Source organism: Lycium ferocissimum, chromosome 10, assembly GCF_029784015.1.
Source record: "Lycium ferocissimum isolate CSIRO_LF1 chromosome 10, AGI_CSIRO_Lferr_CH_V1, whole genome shotgun sequence".
NCBI classification, from domain to species: domain Eukaryota; kingdom Viridiplantae; phylum Streptophyta; class Magnoliopsida; order Solanales; family Solanaceae; genus Lycium; species Lycium ferocissimum.
This window is the reverse complement of record NC_081351.1, coordinates 32,021,636-32,038,233: the sequence shown is the minus strand read 5'-3', so window position 1 is coordinate 32,038,233 and position 16,598 is coordinate 32,021,636. Positions and strand designations below refer to the sequence as shown.

Here is a 16,598-nt window from a genome sequence, read left to right as displayed (position 1 = left end):
TGCCAGGTAATGTGCCTTCAGAAATTAAAGAAGATAGAGACAGAGATTCATCAAAAGAAGTGACAGTCAACATTACAAGCAAATCCAACTAATTACTATGGAATAATACTCTTTATCAACGTTTATTTCCATCAACTTTCTTCTTCCACTAAATAAAACTTGAAATGCTGGTCAACTAATATCTACCACATTGACTAAAGGTATCAGAAAGTCATTTGTTGTCATTGAATCCATGAACACCTTTAGCCGCACATCAAGCATTCATAAGATCCGTCATTTTCTTGTTCCTTCAAGGACAAAGACCCACCATGAGGGCTCTACATGCCAACAGCTTCCAGCTTTAGTATTTATGTGAGGCGAGGCTTTCCAATACAAACTCAGCTACCGCGTTTGAAGTGTTCTTTTATGAATTTTTCGGCATAAGAAGGGTACTTATCTCGAATGTACTGTCTCAGACACTTCTGGTAGGAAAAGTCTATCCATCCACCGTCTGTTCTTACGACAAAGAGACACCTTGACCGTTTGAACTGGGGATGCCGATCAACCTACAAAATAGAGGCTATTAGTCAACTCAATAACACACAATTAATCACCAGCTACATAAGTCTTGACTCTTTACATGGTACTTAGGTTAAGAACCAGCAAACAGATTAACAAGAAGTACTGTAATGATCAATGAGTAGGTCAACATTTTCCCTCAAATATTAAAAATAGTTTGCCCAATTTAAAATAAGTTGGAATACTCAGGAAAGCTTCAAAGACATGCTTCCTTTTCTATTAAGTGGATTATAGTTTTGCAAAGGCTGTCTACTTTGGATACAAGGGAAGGCTGTTATTCACAAAGGAAGACACTCTTCCACTTCAGTAGATCCAATAGTTCAGACTGACCTGTCATATGCTATTTGCCGGATGGAGTGAGTAGTCAATGGACAAATATAGTTTGAGATGAGAACTCCAAACACATTAATTAACATAATTTACAATGCAGCACGATGACAAAAGGCTAAACTAACAAACTAAAAGAAGTTTTCAATCTCTACCAAGAGATTCCAGTCGCTTGAAAAGAAGCTTAATTAAAAAATATTAATAAGATCAAGCAACCAAAGTATCATCAAACTATGTGACCAACCATAATTGAGTCGAGGCCAGATCCAATTTTATCTTCAGAATGGGGATGATAAGCAAGAAGCTTGTCTACCACTATTTTCTCATCTTCTGCTGTCAGACGTTCTCCGTCCATATACCTGGGAATGAAGAGAAAAAGGATAATGACATAGCACTATAATGAAGTCTTTGCAGAATGCAGACAAGAAAGATACAGATTTACATAATCTTATAGAAGATTACGTGCAAAAATTTCCTTCAAGAAGACAGAAACCTAAAAAAATATAAAAAAGAAAACCAGTCCATACCTATGTAACTATATTGTGAATTTATAGACATTTTAAAGAAAGCAACTTTGACAGAAAATTTCCAGGTAATACCAACATGTTCCATAACAATGATATTTCTATTTTTGGAGAGAACATCTATCTTCAACTTGGCACTAACCACAAAAAAACATGTTCGGCAGATTACCCAACACAAAGTTTTGATGAAAAACAACAAAACAAAAATAAATCTAGGCCAGGAGGATAACAAATCAAATGAGCTATCAACAAATGAAGTCCTATTTATTTATGTTTTTAATGAATCAGTTCAACTGTTGTATTTTGAACTGAAACTCAATTAAAGTGTACAATAGTGGCAGAGGGAAGCAAGTTATCACTGAGGAAGAAGGATTATTCAGTTATAGTAAGCTAGATAGCACTTTCTATAGTAGTTACTACCGAAAAAGGTAAATTGATAATGACTAAAGAGTGCTTATTGAAATGATATTCTTGAAAATTCTACTCTTCCCAATTAAGTCTTCAGACTTATTTAAACCATTATTTTCTATCGCTATACACCAGAAAGTAAAGAAGAAACATCAAACCTTGGCGTAGGAAGTCACACAATACAAAAGAAACACAACGAGAAGCCAATTTAAAGAAAGTTAGTTTTTCTTGTACCAGTTACAAGTGTAGGATTTTACCTCAAAGCTTTATGACGTTATTTCAATAAATTTGCGGTTTGGGGGTACTTCTTTCTAATTTCCATGCTTTCTATAGCAAGCTAAATCCTGAAAGACGGCTGAAACCTATTCCTTTTCTCAGTAAAGCTATCAGTATTGGATATTGGAATGTTCTTTAGTGCATGAGAAATCTCATAGTTTACTGCTCTGTTACGTTGAATAATCATCAAAGGATGCGATCAAAATCTAAGAGTTCAACTCGCAGACGTAGAACCTCGTCAAATTTGTTGACTCACCGAGTTCGGTGATCCTGTTCAAGTATTAACGAAAATGTGCAACAGTTTGAGGTACAGGCTATATAAGAAGAATGGAGAGGGAGTAAGAAGAAAGAGCATTTGCGTCTTTCTTAATTAGAAAAAGGAATGAGAGAGCAAGCTGGTTGAGTATATTTGTGGAGATGCCTGCTTTGTACAAAAATAGCCTACCTATAATACATAATCAATTACTGGACAGATTGGCAGCCCGACTTGTACGTAATGAAAATATAGATCAAGGCAAATTCAATCCTTTTTTTTTTTTTTTTCTGTTCAAAAAAGGAGTTAGTTACTTAGCTGGGGAATTTGCCTTGATCTGTATTTTCATTACGTACAAGTCGGGCTGCCAATCTGTCTAGTAATTGATTATGTATTATAGGTAGGCTATTTTTGTACAAAGCAGGCATCTCCACAAATATACTTAACCAGCTTGCTCTCTCATCCATCCTATGTACCTATGCTTCTATTTGCTTCATAAGTTGCAATATTTTCAGAAACTTCTAAGTTCAAAATAATTTGTAATTTTCTCCTCAGGCAGGTTTTGTAAACTAAGTGAATACCATCAGGAAAAGAATTTTTCTCACATGATTCCTGGATCTTGAAGTTAACAATAAAGTGCAAAACATCGTCAAATCAAAACTCATATACTTTTGCTCTTCTTTTGAGCCTCATCTCTCATATACATGACCCATGATGATCTAGCAACTATAGCATCCAAATATCCTTGCATGCCACAGGACAAATCTAAGAATCTTGGTTTGTTCATTTCCTTGTGAATACTAGATTCCCTTATGGAAAGAGTTGCTACATCGATCCTATATTTTCCTTGACGTGTCCGTGTTACACAGGTGGTATAATGGATGTAGGTCTTTCATGCGGATTCTTCAAAGTACCCTAAACCGTTAACAAACTTGCATACATTTAACCATCAGCTACATCCATGTAGCATGACAAAGGAGTATTTTCTTGAATGAGGAACTTGAGTAAGACGTAACAATGATAATCCTATAGCTCAATTCAGACCTAATATGAAATAGACTGAAAGGGTCAGAAAAATATGGTAAGTTGGTAGAGAAAAGATGGATCGTAGAAAATATTACGTCTCACGCATAGCAAGAGAAGCTGTAGTCAAAGAAAAAACGTTAAGCCTGGTTTAAGCCTGGTTGACATCATTCTAATTTTGTGAAAATAAGTTGCAGAATAAGAGTATATTCTATCCACCTAGACTGTCCGAGAACAACCTGAATAAGAGAGGTTACACAAGGAATCTAAGTCAAAAACACACTTTTACCTATTAAGTACAAAATGAAAGCTTGGAGTACTATTAAGCTCTGGTAGCACCCTTATGCCTCAAGAATGACAACTAAACCATAAGATAATTATTAATTACTCAAACCGATGACAAATCTAGCAGCAAGGATACTGAGAAACTCTTCTAAGACTAGTTGGAATTATAAGATCATAAAAACTAAAACATACTAGACTTTCAAACAACAACATATCCAGTGTAATCCCACAGTGGGGTCTGGGGAGGCTAGGATGTATGGAGACCTTACCTCTACCTTTTGTGGGGCAGAGAGGCTGCTTCAAACAACCTTTAAAATTAATACTATAAGAGACAAGAAGTAAACTTGTCCATCATATTACACCTAAATTGCCTGTTAGAGATCCTTTTTTTTTTTTTTTTTTTTTTTGAGAATGGTAACAGTCCGTCAGAGATAGTTATTTATCAGAACATCTTATAGAGATATTACACCTAAACTTTTTTCTTTTGATTGGTAAAAGCATTCTATCAAAGAGCAGCAAACTGCTCAAAATGTCTAGCATGGCCTCTGTGAGATATATCCCTAAACGTGCTCATCATCTTTTTGATTAAGCAAGTCTCTTTGAATAATCCCGGGGGTGCACGGGCCCTCGGCAAGGAGCATGGCCCTCGTAAATTGTTTGAGATATATGAGACCTTGAAAGGTGCGAGGGTTTCATCATCTTTAAGATTTATATTCTTCTTCGTTTTAAAAAAACAAAAATATTTAAGAGTTAGTTACATCTATCTTACTTCACGCTGTTCATATTAAATTAAATCTATCTATACAGAAGCATTTTTCTTCTTTGTCCAATTTCATTCCACATCAACAATCACCATTCGCGTGCCCTGCTCATTATGTAACCATTATTGGACCAACACTATCACTAAGAACTCCACATCAGAGTTTGGTGAGTTTCAACTGTATCATGACTCGGGGACTTCAGACATTTTTTTTTAATCATCGTGGTGTCCGGGTCAGCTTGAGCACCTCGACTAATTTCACAGGATAACTTCTACCTCACACCAGCACAGGTACGGAGGAACTTTTTCACCAAGGCTTGGGAAAAATGGAAAGAAACCGCTTAGTGCTTTTACTTCCGCTGAGAATTGAACCTAAGACCTCATGGTTTTCAACCACTTCATTTACCACTAGGCCAAACGCTTGGGTGTAAAGGTGACTTTAGACATGTTAACCATATTTCTCTCAGCGGGGTACTATGCGTAGGTCGCTCATTTCCCAATACATGACCAACAATAGACATATTTACCTTAACTCTGAATTTGCTGGGTATGAAATTTTAAGATATGAGGCAAAACACATTGAGACAGGCATGAGATGAATGGTGAGTTTATGCCACAACACATGGGGGCCTTAGGCCAATTATGTCCTTCCCTGAGCCCCTAATTTTTATTTACCCCTTCCAAATCTTGAACTGAAAGACTATACAATAAAACTGTTGCTGAAAATAACTTATTCTGATTATCAGCCGACATTGTACATACACTATCCATTCAGCTGGTATCAAGAGACATAATTACATTAATTTGTCATCTGGAGGAAATGGGACTATAGATCACAAGTACAACTTACCAGCCATGACGTAGGATGCATGTGTGCAAAATACACACTTTTTTACATCAACTTTGAACAAAAATTTGTTAATGTTTGTAATCAGATATGTTTAGTTTTTTTCTTGTGAACGGAATAGATGCTTGTGTTTTTTCTTGAACAGAAAGTTGTTGATTGCTTATTGTCTCGCCATTGTTTTTGGGAGATTCTGAAGCCAGCGTCTACACATTCATCTATCCAATTAACATGGCAAGGAATTACAGGTGAATTTGTCTAAGCTTTTGTGACTCTTTGGGTGTTAAAACAACTTACTGGCTGGCCCAATCTTAGACCGCCTGTGAGCTATATCAAACTCAATACGGACGCAGCAGTCCCTCACAGGAAGCATGGGTATGGTGGTGTCTTTTGCGACTCCAGTGGACACTGGCTCTTGGGGTACTCAGGCAACATCCAACAGGCCACCAGTTCCAATATGGAACTATATGGCCTCTTACGAGGACTGCAGCTGGCTCTATAGCGCCAACCCACGCCTTTACTTATCAGCTTTGACGCACAGGAAGTCGTTTCATTAGTAAAATCAACGGCAACACATACTAACAGTTTGTTAAATGACTGCAGGTACATATGCACCAGCTGGCTGATCCAGACATCTCTCATTCATACAGGGAGACCAACTATGTAGCAGATAGTCTAGCAAATTACAGCTGCCAACTGCAAACACGCAACACCATCCACTTTTTTGAAGAACCATCCGACTTCATCATTCCACTGCTACAAGCAGATGCGGATGGCAGAATAGCTTCTCGTAGTATCTATTATAAACCTAGTGAGCCCACCCCACAAAACCAAACACCCTGTTGTTATCACACTATCACAGTCAGATTCCTAGTAGTAGTTCCCAACCTAGTTTATGTGGTGATGTACTAGATGTAAGCCCTCCTCTTGGGGGCTCTGGTAGTAATGCACCTAATAGTAGTAGAAGTAGCTATGTATGTAATCTAACTGCGCCCACCAGGACAGTCCTCCCTGTATGAGTTTTCTTATGTTATTAATAAAATATCTTCGGTACCCCCAAAACAAAAAAAAAAAGCTTAGGCACCTCAAGCTGGAATTCACATAGACTTCTGCTCTTCTTCCTTTGCTGTTTTTTCTTCTATCCACATACCCCCCCTTCCTATTTACAGATCAGCTGCATTTTGACTTGTACATTTTAATCATCAAAGACTAGAAGGATAATACTTTTTCAGGGGCGGCTGAAGGGTAAGGCAAATAAAGACATTGCCTTAGTCTCCCAACTATTAGAAGCCCCAAAAATACTATGTACTATTTTATTATATACATACTCTCACCAGTCCATATCATTTGGTGCTTTTGTCTTTGGCACACCCCTTAAGAAACTACTCTACTCCCTTGGTCCATATTTTGTGGTGCTTTACCTTTTCATTTGTTTTACATAATCAAGAAGGTATTAATTTTATCTTTTCAAATATACACATTCCAAAGAAGTCTTTCTCAATTACAATTTCCAATGAGTATATTAAATAGGATTTACTATTTCTTCAAAGGCATTGAATATGATTATGCCATATTTTTTTTTTTTGGCAATTAAAGGAAATTTTATTAATCACCAAAGTGTATAATTACAAATCAGGGTGGACTAACCAAATCCAAATCCCTCTCAGTGTTCAGATCTCTATGTCTCTTAGCCTGCATATCCTAACTTGTACGACCAGTTCTGCCTAAGCTCCTAAGGAGCTGATATAGCTAAACAAGTGCATATTGTCTCTAGCTCTAATACATAGGTGCAACTTCATCTGATGCAGCATGTGCTCCTTGGTAGTTTCCGTCTGTTGAAAGATTCTTCTGTTCCTTTCCGTCCATATCCCATACACAGCACTGGCCAAGCTAGCTTTTAGGAGTGCTTTCCCAGGATGCTTCCCTTTTGACTTTTGTTTGACCCATTGCCATTCTAGCTCCCACTCTTGTATTCGTCTATCCCAGTGCTGCCAAGTTAGTAGACTGTGCCAAATATCATTTGTGAACCTACATTCAAAGAACAGATGGTTTCTTGTCTCTGGCATGTTATTGCATAACACACAGTCTGCATCCACTGCCATTCCCCAGTTTATCAGTTTGTCCTTGGTCCTCAGTTTTCCATGAAGATTCAGCCAGAGTGTAAAGTTCTGCTTTGGCTCAGCAAAGTTCTGGTAGAGTAAACTATTCCAAGCAACATCCAATACTTCACCCCTCATTCTAGTATAAGCAGTAGCAAGATGAAATTTTTCCTTAATGATCAGGCTATTAGTGTCCCCCAAATCTGGCCAGTACTTTCTCATTTGCATAATCTTCCTTATCATCCAAGCTGCCTGTTTTGGAATCTGCATTGTAAATATGTCTTGCTGCTTGATGTAATAAGTATGGATCCAAGTTATCCACAGCTTATCCTTTTTCTGACTTAATGCCCAAAGTAGTTTGCAGATAGCTACTTGATTCCATATTCTGAGATTTAAAATGTTTAATCCTCCTGCTTTCTTGGGCAAGCATATTTTATCCCACGCCACCAAAGCCTTCTTTGTAACAGTAGCCTCCCCAGCCCACAAGTAACTTCGACAGACTGATTCAATCAGTTTTATCACTTTCTTAGGCATTAGAAACAGTTGAGACCAGAAGGCCTGGACCCCAAATAATACAGTTTTGATCAATTGAAGTCTCCCAGCATAGGAGAGGTATTTGGCCATCCAGCTTGTGATTTTTGTAGTAATCTTGTCTACCAAAGGTTTGCACTGTTGGATAGTTAATCTCTTGGTTGAAAGGGGCACTCCCAAGTATTTGAATGGAAGCTCTCCTTCCTCATATCCCAGTGTCTCCAAAATGGCCTGTTTAGTTGCTATATCCACTCCTCCAAAATACACTTCACTTTTGTTCAAATTTGCTTTCAATCCCGAAGCTTCAGTAAATAAGGCAAACTTGTCCTTTAATAACATCACAGATTGCAAGTCTCCTCTAGCAAACAAAAGCAAGTCATCTGCAAAGCAAAGATGTGTAATTCCTAGCTTCTGGCACCTTGGATGGTAGTTAAAATCAGGGTCTCTGCGTAAGCCATTCAAACATCTATTTAAATACTCCATCAGTAACACAAAAATGTATGGTGACATGGGGTCTCCCTGTCGTAATCCCCTTCGTGCTTTCATTGTATTAGTCATTTCCCCATTCACCATAAATGTGTAGCTGACAGTTTGAATACAGTTCATGATCCATAGTACCATTTTCCTTGGGAATCCCAAACCTTTCAGCATCTGTTCAATGAAGTGCCACTCCACCGAATCATAGGCTTTCTGCAAATCCACTTTTATCATGCACCTAGGAGACAACTGCTTTCTAGTATACCCCTTGACAAGTTCATGGCTCAGTATGATGTTGTCAGAAATTAGTCTCCCTGGGATGAATGCAGACTGGCAGTGTCCCACAATACCATCAATGACCCCTTTTATTCTTTCAGAGATAACTTTGGAAATGATTTTATATATTACGGAGCAACAAGCTATGGGTCTATAATCTTTCATTGTCTCAGGATGGGATTTCTTAGGGACCAGTGTAATTAATGTGTTGTTTGCAGCTCTAAGTAGTTTGTTCTGGTGAAAGAATTCCAGAACTGCTTCATATACATCATGCTGCACAATATGCCATGCCTTCTTGAAAAATAGTGCACTGAATCCATCAATACCTGGGGCTTTATTGTCCTCAATGCCAAACAGAGCTTGTTTTATCTCTTCTCTTGTAATGTTGGTGCACATATCCTGTTGTTGTTGTATGTTCAATGTAGGCCCTTGTCTTAAGATATTTAGGTTCACATCTGGTATCCTGGTTGCAGCAGAACCTAGTAAATCCTTATAGAAGTTGAGAATTTCAGTTTCAATCTCTGTATGCCTCTGTAGTATATTTCCTGTTGAGTCTTTGAGGAGTGAGATGGAATTTGAGCTTGCTCTAGCCTTCATACAGTTGAAAAAATACCTATTATTTCCATCCCCTTCCTTTATCCAATGAGCTTTAGATTTTTGCCTTAACACCTTTTCCTGGATATTCATCCATTTTGTGAATTCACCCATAGCTATCTTCTCTTGTGCCATCAATTCTGGGGTTGGTGATGTTGTAATATGGTTTTGAATTGTTTCAAGCTTCCATCTGAATTCCTCAATTCTACTATCAATGCTTCCCAATCTATCAGTTTTTAGCTTTTTCAGTGGTTCCTTACAGTAATTCAGCTTGCACCATAGCCTATACATAGCAGTACCTTGGACTTGTTGCTGCCAATTTGACTCCACAATGTGCAAAAATTGCTCCTCCTTGGTTAGGATGTTAAGAAATCTAAAAGGTTTCCTGTTAAGATTGCCAGCTCTAGATATAGCAATGTGAATTGGTGAATGGTCAGAAAAATGATTCTCCTGGTATTGTGCAGTGATGGCCCCATATTGTACTACCCATTCAGCATTGCATAAAGCCCTATCTATTTTGCTCCAGATATGCCCATTTGTCCATGTGAAAATTCTTCCTGTTGCTTTCATGTCCGCTAACACCAGTGTATTTACAACATTCTGAAAGTCTCTAGTCTCAGCATCAGCTACTGGATTGCCACCAGTTCGATCTTCACTTGATAGAGGGGAATTAAAGTCCCCACATATGCACCATGGGGTTGTTATAGTTGCTCCCAATCGAAGTAAACCCTCCCATAGCTCTTTCCTTTCTTCAGGATTGTTGCTGCCATATACCACTGTCATAGTGCAGGTAAAATCAGTACTTCTATCAGTGATTAGGCAATGAACATACTGTCCATGGGTTTCCTGTACTGTGACTCCCATTTCTGCTTCTTTCCAAATTACCCATATTCTTCCATTGTTCGCATGAGTATAGTTGTGAATAAACTTCCACCCCTTAGCCATTTTATTTACACAAGCAATGGATTTTTGTTCCTTAACTTTTGTTTCTATCAGCCCAGCCAAACTAACCTTATATTTTTTCAGATACTCCCCCATTTCCCTCTGTTTGAAGGGCTTATTTAGGCCCCTCACATTCCAGAAAATCCACTTCATTGGCAAGTTGGTGGTTCCCCTCCCTCTGGAGGCAATCCCAGTTTCACTGTTACCATAGCACCAGTTACCAATGGGGAGCTTTCCCCTTTATGAGCAGCACCAAAGGACATGCTACCCATACTATCCACATGTGAGCTTGAAGCTCCAGATGATCCTCCAGGTAGTGGTGTCACATATATAGTTGGCAGTGCTGGCCATTCCTCTTTGTTTCCTTCTGGTTGAGTTATTACTTTTTGCTTATCCTTCCCCTCAGTAGCCTCAACTCTCTGGGTGTCCTGCTGAACATTTACTGGCTTGATTACAACCCCTGGTAACTGTACTGGCCCTGGCTTTCCAACCCATTGCTGCACAGGTTTTTCATAACCTTTGTAGCCTCTCTTTTCCCCTTTTTGTGGGTGTTGCATTCGGTTTCCCTTCTTCTGATTTGTAGGCTGCTTTGGATCCTCTTTGCACTCATGCCCATGCTGTATACAATACTTACAGAATAGAGGTTTCCAATCAAATTCCACACCCTGAGTAAACGTTTGTCCATTCTCATCAGTTACTACAATTTCTCTTGGTAGATCCTGAGTAATATCCACATCAACTAGGACCCTAGCAAAGGAGAGATAGGTCTGTTTTTTTGTGCATTCATCTGCAAACATAGGTTCCCCCAATCTGCTAGCTATTTTACTCAAAGGACCAGGCCCCCAGTGATTTAGGGGCAGATTCGGAAATCTTACCCACAATGGCATAGTTCTGGGAAAATCTTGCTGGAAGTCAAAATTTGGGGTCCATGGTGTTAAGATTAGCGGCCTGCTGTTAAGTGTATAAGGTCCGGAGTACAGTATTTCATCCCTGTCCTCTATGCACCGGAATTTCACTATGTAATACCCCTCCTCATGCCAATACACCCTAGGCTCAGCTACACCAGTCCAATTTTTAGCAATGTATTTTTTCATAAAACTAAAAGAAGGTGTTTCCCCCATAACATACAGTATCAAAGCATTTGACCATTCCTTAGTTTGTGCAGCTGTCTCGCTGCTCTCAATTACCACCATTGGTTCCCCATCAACAATAATCGGGGGAATAAAAGAAAGGGGCATACCATTTGCCGCATTCCGATTATTTGCAAACAAACTAGTCCAAGTGCGGGTTTGCCTCATATTTCCCTCCTCCGGTTGTTGAGCTGGCTTTTGCTCCTCTCTAGTTTCCTTTACCGCCATCAATTGCATAGGAGTGACACCCCCAATGGATCTCGTTTCCCTTGGTTTCTCCATTGCAATGGCAGATCCTAATATTGGGTTTTTGCTAGCAGTTGATGTCGGTGTTGCTGCCATATCTGGTGGTGTCAGCTTTGGAATCCCCGAGGTTTTTCCAGTTGACTTCAACGTTGCTTCCCTATTCGGAGTTATAGTACCCTTATTCATCGATTGCTCCTTTCCACCAGAAATCAGAGCTTGTATAGTTTGTAGTGGAGTGTCCTTTGTCGCGATGGCTGCTGGTTCATCCTTCCGAGGCCTTCCTCGACCTCTCTTAGCCATTTCTATTTTTATTTAACCCTCCATGATTATGCCATATTACTTTCACTTAGAAAGATGCCATAATATTATGTCATACAATTCAAATCCCTATGCTTTTTATGCTTATCAATTTAAAAAGATGAAAATCTAATTAAGGGTAATTTTTTTATTAGTTGCTAGAAGTACTCCCTCCGGTCCATATTATTTGTTGTTTTTGCCTTTTGACACACCCCTTAAGAAAATACTTACTCCTGGACACAGAGAAATTTTTTGACTAAGGGCATCCTGCGCTAGCAGGGTCCATAGAAAGGCGGCACCCAAGGAGTGTGATGTAGATAGCCTGCCTTAATGCAAGCACTAGGGGATGCTTCCAAGGCTTGAACCAGCGACCTATAAGTCACACACAAACAACTTTACCGTTGCTCCAAGGCTCCCCATCAACAATTTTAACAAATTACCCTTAATTAAATTTGCATCTTTCTAAGTTGATAAGTATAAAGAGCATAGGGATTTGAGGTGTCATAATATTATGTGCACCTTTCTAAATTCTAAGTGAAAGTAATATGACATAATATTATGTGCATATCAAATGCCTTTGAAGAAATAGTAAGTGTAACTATTTAATGTACTCAAAGGAAATTGTAATTGAAATAGTTCTTTAGAATGTGTAAATAAGGGTAGATTTGATAGAAAGAAAAAAAATACCTTCTTGATTATGTAAATCACCGCTTATTTTGAACCAAAATGAAAAGGTAAAACATCAAATAATGTGGATCGAAGGGAGTATTTTTTTTATTTTTATTTTTGCAATAAAATGATTTCATTACCAAGTGAAAACAGTTACAACGCAAATAACCTGAGGTTGGACATTGTCCCAACCTTCAAGATGTTCTTATGCTCATCTATGACTTACTACCCTATGTATACCAATTCAGCTGCTGAAACACACTTGCTAGTCTAGGAAATTTTTGACCTCTAAAGACAATTTCTTGCACCAGGTGCCCGATAAGGATCGAAGGGAGTATAATTTATATAATTATTATCAATAAAAGATTTCAAAAGTTTAACGTTATTTTTAATTTGGTTGAGGTTGTATAGATGCGTGAGTAAATAACGGCAAACTTTTTCTCTCATTAAATTAAGCAATGTATTTACCTTCCTCTCCAATTCTATTTCTCCTCCGTTATGTTCACTCATTTCTTTTGCATGTTTTTGACAATTTCACTTTCTAATTTCAACTTGGTTTCTCTGAATCAGCTATTTCATTTTGTCATACTTGGTTCATACATCAGAAAACAAACTTTTGTGTCTCATCTTTTCTAATCGAGAAATTCCTGAGGGCAAGTGGCGCAAGGTTTGAAACTCGGTGTCTCCACTAAAATACCATAGTTTTATCTACGATAGAGTTTGAAAAGGTGACTTGCGCCGAACTCACATGCCACACATTGCGCTCTTACCGCTAGATGAAAGTTCTAACTGTATCTCCATTTTTTTTTTATTTATTTTTTTTTGATGAAGTAAATGATTTCATTGCAGGCATCAAGCAGATGCATAGTAGTTACAAAAGTAAAATAGCAAAAGGGCCAGCTCTCCTTTATATAGCTAGTTAAGGGACAGGGTTCTAACTATATCTTTTGTGTCTCCTTATTGTATGAATTTTACGAATAAGTTTATGACCTTTTAGTATATTTGTCTTTAGGCCACCAACTTCATTGAGCAACCCCTGTAATTTTCCAAACTCTAGAGCCATAGGATAGACTAAAAAAAATAGCCTTGAGAAAAAGCGATAATATCTTGTTGCCCTCCCTGATGAGAGTGCCTCTCACTGTTTTAACGAATTGTTCGATCTCTCTTAGTTGGCTCATAATTTCTATAGGAAAATGAATCAAGTCACACCCTTGTATCACATACTCAACTAAATATTACAGGGTTCCATTTTCACAAACACAAAGCAGGCATGAAGTCACATTCAACCAACAACAAGCTAAAATGAGTAAATTATGAACTAAATAGCCTGATAAACTACTAGGAAAAACAATTCGCTCCTAGTATTTGATAGTTAATGAGTTTTAACATATTAAATTGACATGCATATACAACAACAACAACATACCCTGTATAATCCCATCAGGTGGGGTCCGTGTAGGGTAGAGTGTACACAGACCTTACCGGAGGCTGTTTCTGATAGACCCTCGGCTCAAGAGAAGGTGCTATTAATAATAACAATAATAGCAACATATAATATGATAAATGAAGTGCAAGAAATAATCAAGTTGTATTAGAGATCGAAAAAATAAGCGAATGCACAAAGATAATAATACTCCTAGTACGGAAAAGAAATCCTCGCGGCAAGCAACGTATGCATATATGATATTGTCAAAAAAAAAAAAAAAAATTACTACGTAAACATAATGATTAAAAATGGTATGAATCAAATTTTGAGACGCCCAAAAATGAAAAGATTACCAAGTAAATTCAGAGAGCAGAATTAATTGCAAATTAGTAAAGAAGAAGACAGACCTATCAGAGTGGATAATTTCCTTAGCCAGGAAAATAAGGGGTTCAATATCTTTGAGTATCTGAGTTTCTTGGTCTTTCCATTTTCTGTAATCCGGGTCAGGCCATATCGGGTACTTGGGCGGGTCTTTAGCGGTTAACACGGCAGTAGTCGGGTCCCTATCTGACCCGGCTTCATCGAACGGCTGAGCTGACTCGGAAGCAGTTGAAAAGAGCCGACTCGGAGAAACTAAAAGGGAGCTAGGATAGTGGAGGCGTTGATATTTACAGAAGCGAATGCGGCAAAGAGGTAAACCTCTGAGGAGTAGCGGAGCAGCCATTGTTACACACCCCTTGGATTCTGTCTTCACTCTTCAAGGGTTAAAACTTAGTAGGCGTTTGACCATAATTTTTAAAATTATAATTTTTCATAAAATATAGTTGTAAAAAAGTAAAAAAAAAAAGTAAATTTTTTAAGTTTTTGATATTTCGAAATACAATTTGAAGTTGTATTCGGAATATTTATGGCCAAACGCCCAAAGGAGAAAAAAGTGAAAAAAAATTCCTGAAAAAAGTGAAAAATTTTTATGGCCAAACGGCAAAATTTTTGTCATCAAATAGGTCGATGTGTTTATGATAATTGCTACAAACTCCATCTCAATTTATGCAACACTATCATTTTTTTTTTGAAGGATTGTTTTGATCGTTGGTAGGGGTGTACATGGACCGAATTAGTTCGGATTTTTCAAATACCAAATCAAACTAAATGTGTCGGGTTTTTTAATTTATAAATCAAAGCAAACTAATAAAATTCGGATTTTTCAACTTGCATTTTTTCGGGTTATTCAGTTTTTTCGGGTTTTTCTTCATATAAAATATATGATTTTTACTTCAAATATTTCTTTAGTCCTAGTAAGATACAACTATATAACTAAGGTATTTCTTAAGAAAATAACACAAAATGTGAGATGGGTGATGATATCGTATTAAAATATTCAATAACAAAAAAAATCGGTTAAAATAAGTATTGCTAATTAATAAGCCATAAAGAAAATGACTTTAATCTAAATACTAAGTTATGCTAAAATAAGTACTGCCAATAAGTATTAATTACATGATAAAGAAAAAAATTAAGCTATGTATATTTACGTTCTAAACCAATTATGCAAAACTAAAAAATAGATATTCAACATTAATGTCATTCCTAGTGTTAGAATTGAAATTTCTTTTGTTAGCATTAGTGTTGAGTTGGTTTTGATTTGGACTTTATTTGAGTTACTAACATCCATGGGATATAAAACTTATTGGCATTCAAAATTCTAAGTTCAAGCTAAAAATAATATGATAGAAGACAAAAAAACTATAAAACAATTTAGGAAATATTTATAAATTACATTACAAATAAATATTTTTATGTATAAAATATTTTAAAAATCAAATACACGTAATGTTGGGTCAATTTGGTTCGGCTTGACTTTTTTTAGCTAAAACCAAACCAATTATGATCGGATTTTTTTTTTAACACCAAACCAAGTCAAACAAACCACTAGTCAGGTTTTTTTCTCGGTTTGACTTGATTTATCGATTTGATGCGATTTGTTGGTTTGCTTTGTACACCCCTAATTGTTGGTTAAGAGCTAAGTTATTCATGTATTAAATCATGCATAAGTAATATCGTGTTTGGTAGTATTCTTTTCAACACAACTAATACGGTGTCTGATTTGTAATTTAGAAACCCGCATAACTAATACATATATATAAGTTATAAGGGAATCAATGTATTATTTTATGATAGAAGAAAGAGTAAATTCCCTAAAAGGTCACCCACGTATTGAAAATTATATACAAATATGACTTTTGCTAGAATATCATCCAATATCACGATTTTCCTCAAAACATACTAAACACACAAAACTCTCCTAGTTGGCATGCCATATCACATACGAGTGATTTTTTTTTTTAATAATACATTAATTCAACTCATCAAATCTATTTAACTCAACCCAACGCAAACCTATTTAACCAATCAACTCATGTCTTGTATAGGGATGTCAACAGGGCTGGGCGGGTTTGATCTTATATGGTGCAGGTTTGACCTTTATGTGGTGCGGCGGCGGGGGGAGGGGGGCGGGTTAGAAACAATTTTCTTGAAAATTTAATGTGGGGCGGGGAGGGTTGGAAAATTCAAAGTCTAATTAAATTATATTAGACCCAGTTCTTTTGAACTAAACCAAAACCACATTTAGTTGTTACTTGTTACAGAAGTTGTA

The 16,598-nt window shown here is 37.2% G+C and overlaps 2 protein-coding genes across 2 annotated transcripts; both read right to left on the bottom strand.

The window, feature by feature from the left end:
* LOC132033420 (protein DCL, chloroplastic) lies at positions 1 to 14,697 on the bottom strand. Its single transcript, XM_059423394.1, has 3 exons — positions 14,353 to 14,697; positions 1,130 to 1,244; positions 1 to 545 (listed from the first exon to the last, which is right to left on the bottom strand). Exons 1-3 carry the CDS (start codon positions 14,667 to 14,669, stop codon positions 378 to 380), a joined length of 600 nt encoding a protein of 199 aa, XP_059279377.1. The 5' UTR covers positions 14,670 to 14,697; the 3' UTR covers positions 1 to 377.
* LOC132033000 (uncharacterized) lies at positions 10,310 to 11,853 on the bottom strand. The gene has a single exon (XM_059422835.1). The coding sequence runs from the start codon at positions 11,851 to 11,853 to the stop codon at positions 10,327 to 10,329; it is 1,527 nt and encodes a 508-aa protein (XP_059278818.1). The 3' UTR covers positions 10,310 to 10,326.
* Positions 14,698 to 16,598: the final 1,901 nt, after the last annotated feature.

Coding starts and splice junctions, on each gene's coding strand:
- LOC132033000 (XM_059422835.1), bottom strand. CDS start 11,853: ATGGCTAAGAGAGGTCGAGGAAGGCCTCGGAAGGATGAACCAGCAGCC.
- LOC132033420 (XM_059423394.1), bottom strand. CDS start 14,669: ATGGCTGCTCCGCTACTCCTCAGAGGTTTACCTCTTTGCCGCATTCGC. Junction 1,245..14,352: donor GAAATTATCCACTCTGATAG/GTCTGTCTTCTT, acceptor CTTCATTCCCAG/GTATATGGACGGAGAACGTC. Junction 546..1,129: donor CTGGCCTCGACTCAATTATG/GTTGGTCACATA, acceptor TCTATTTTGTAG/GTTGATCGGCATCCCCAGTT.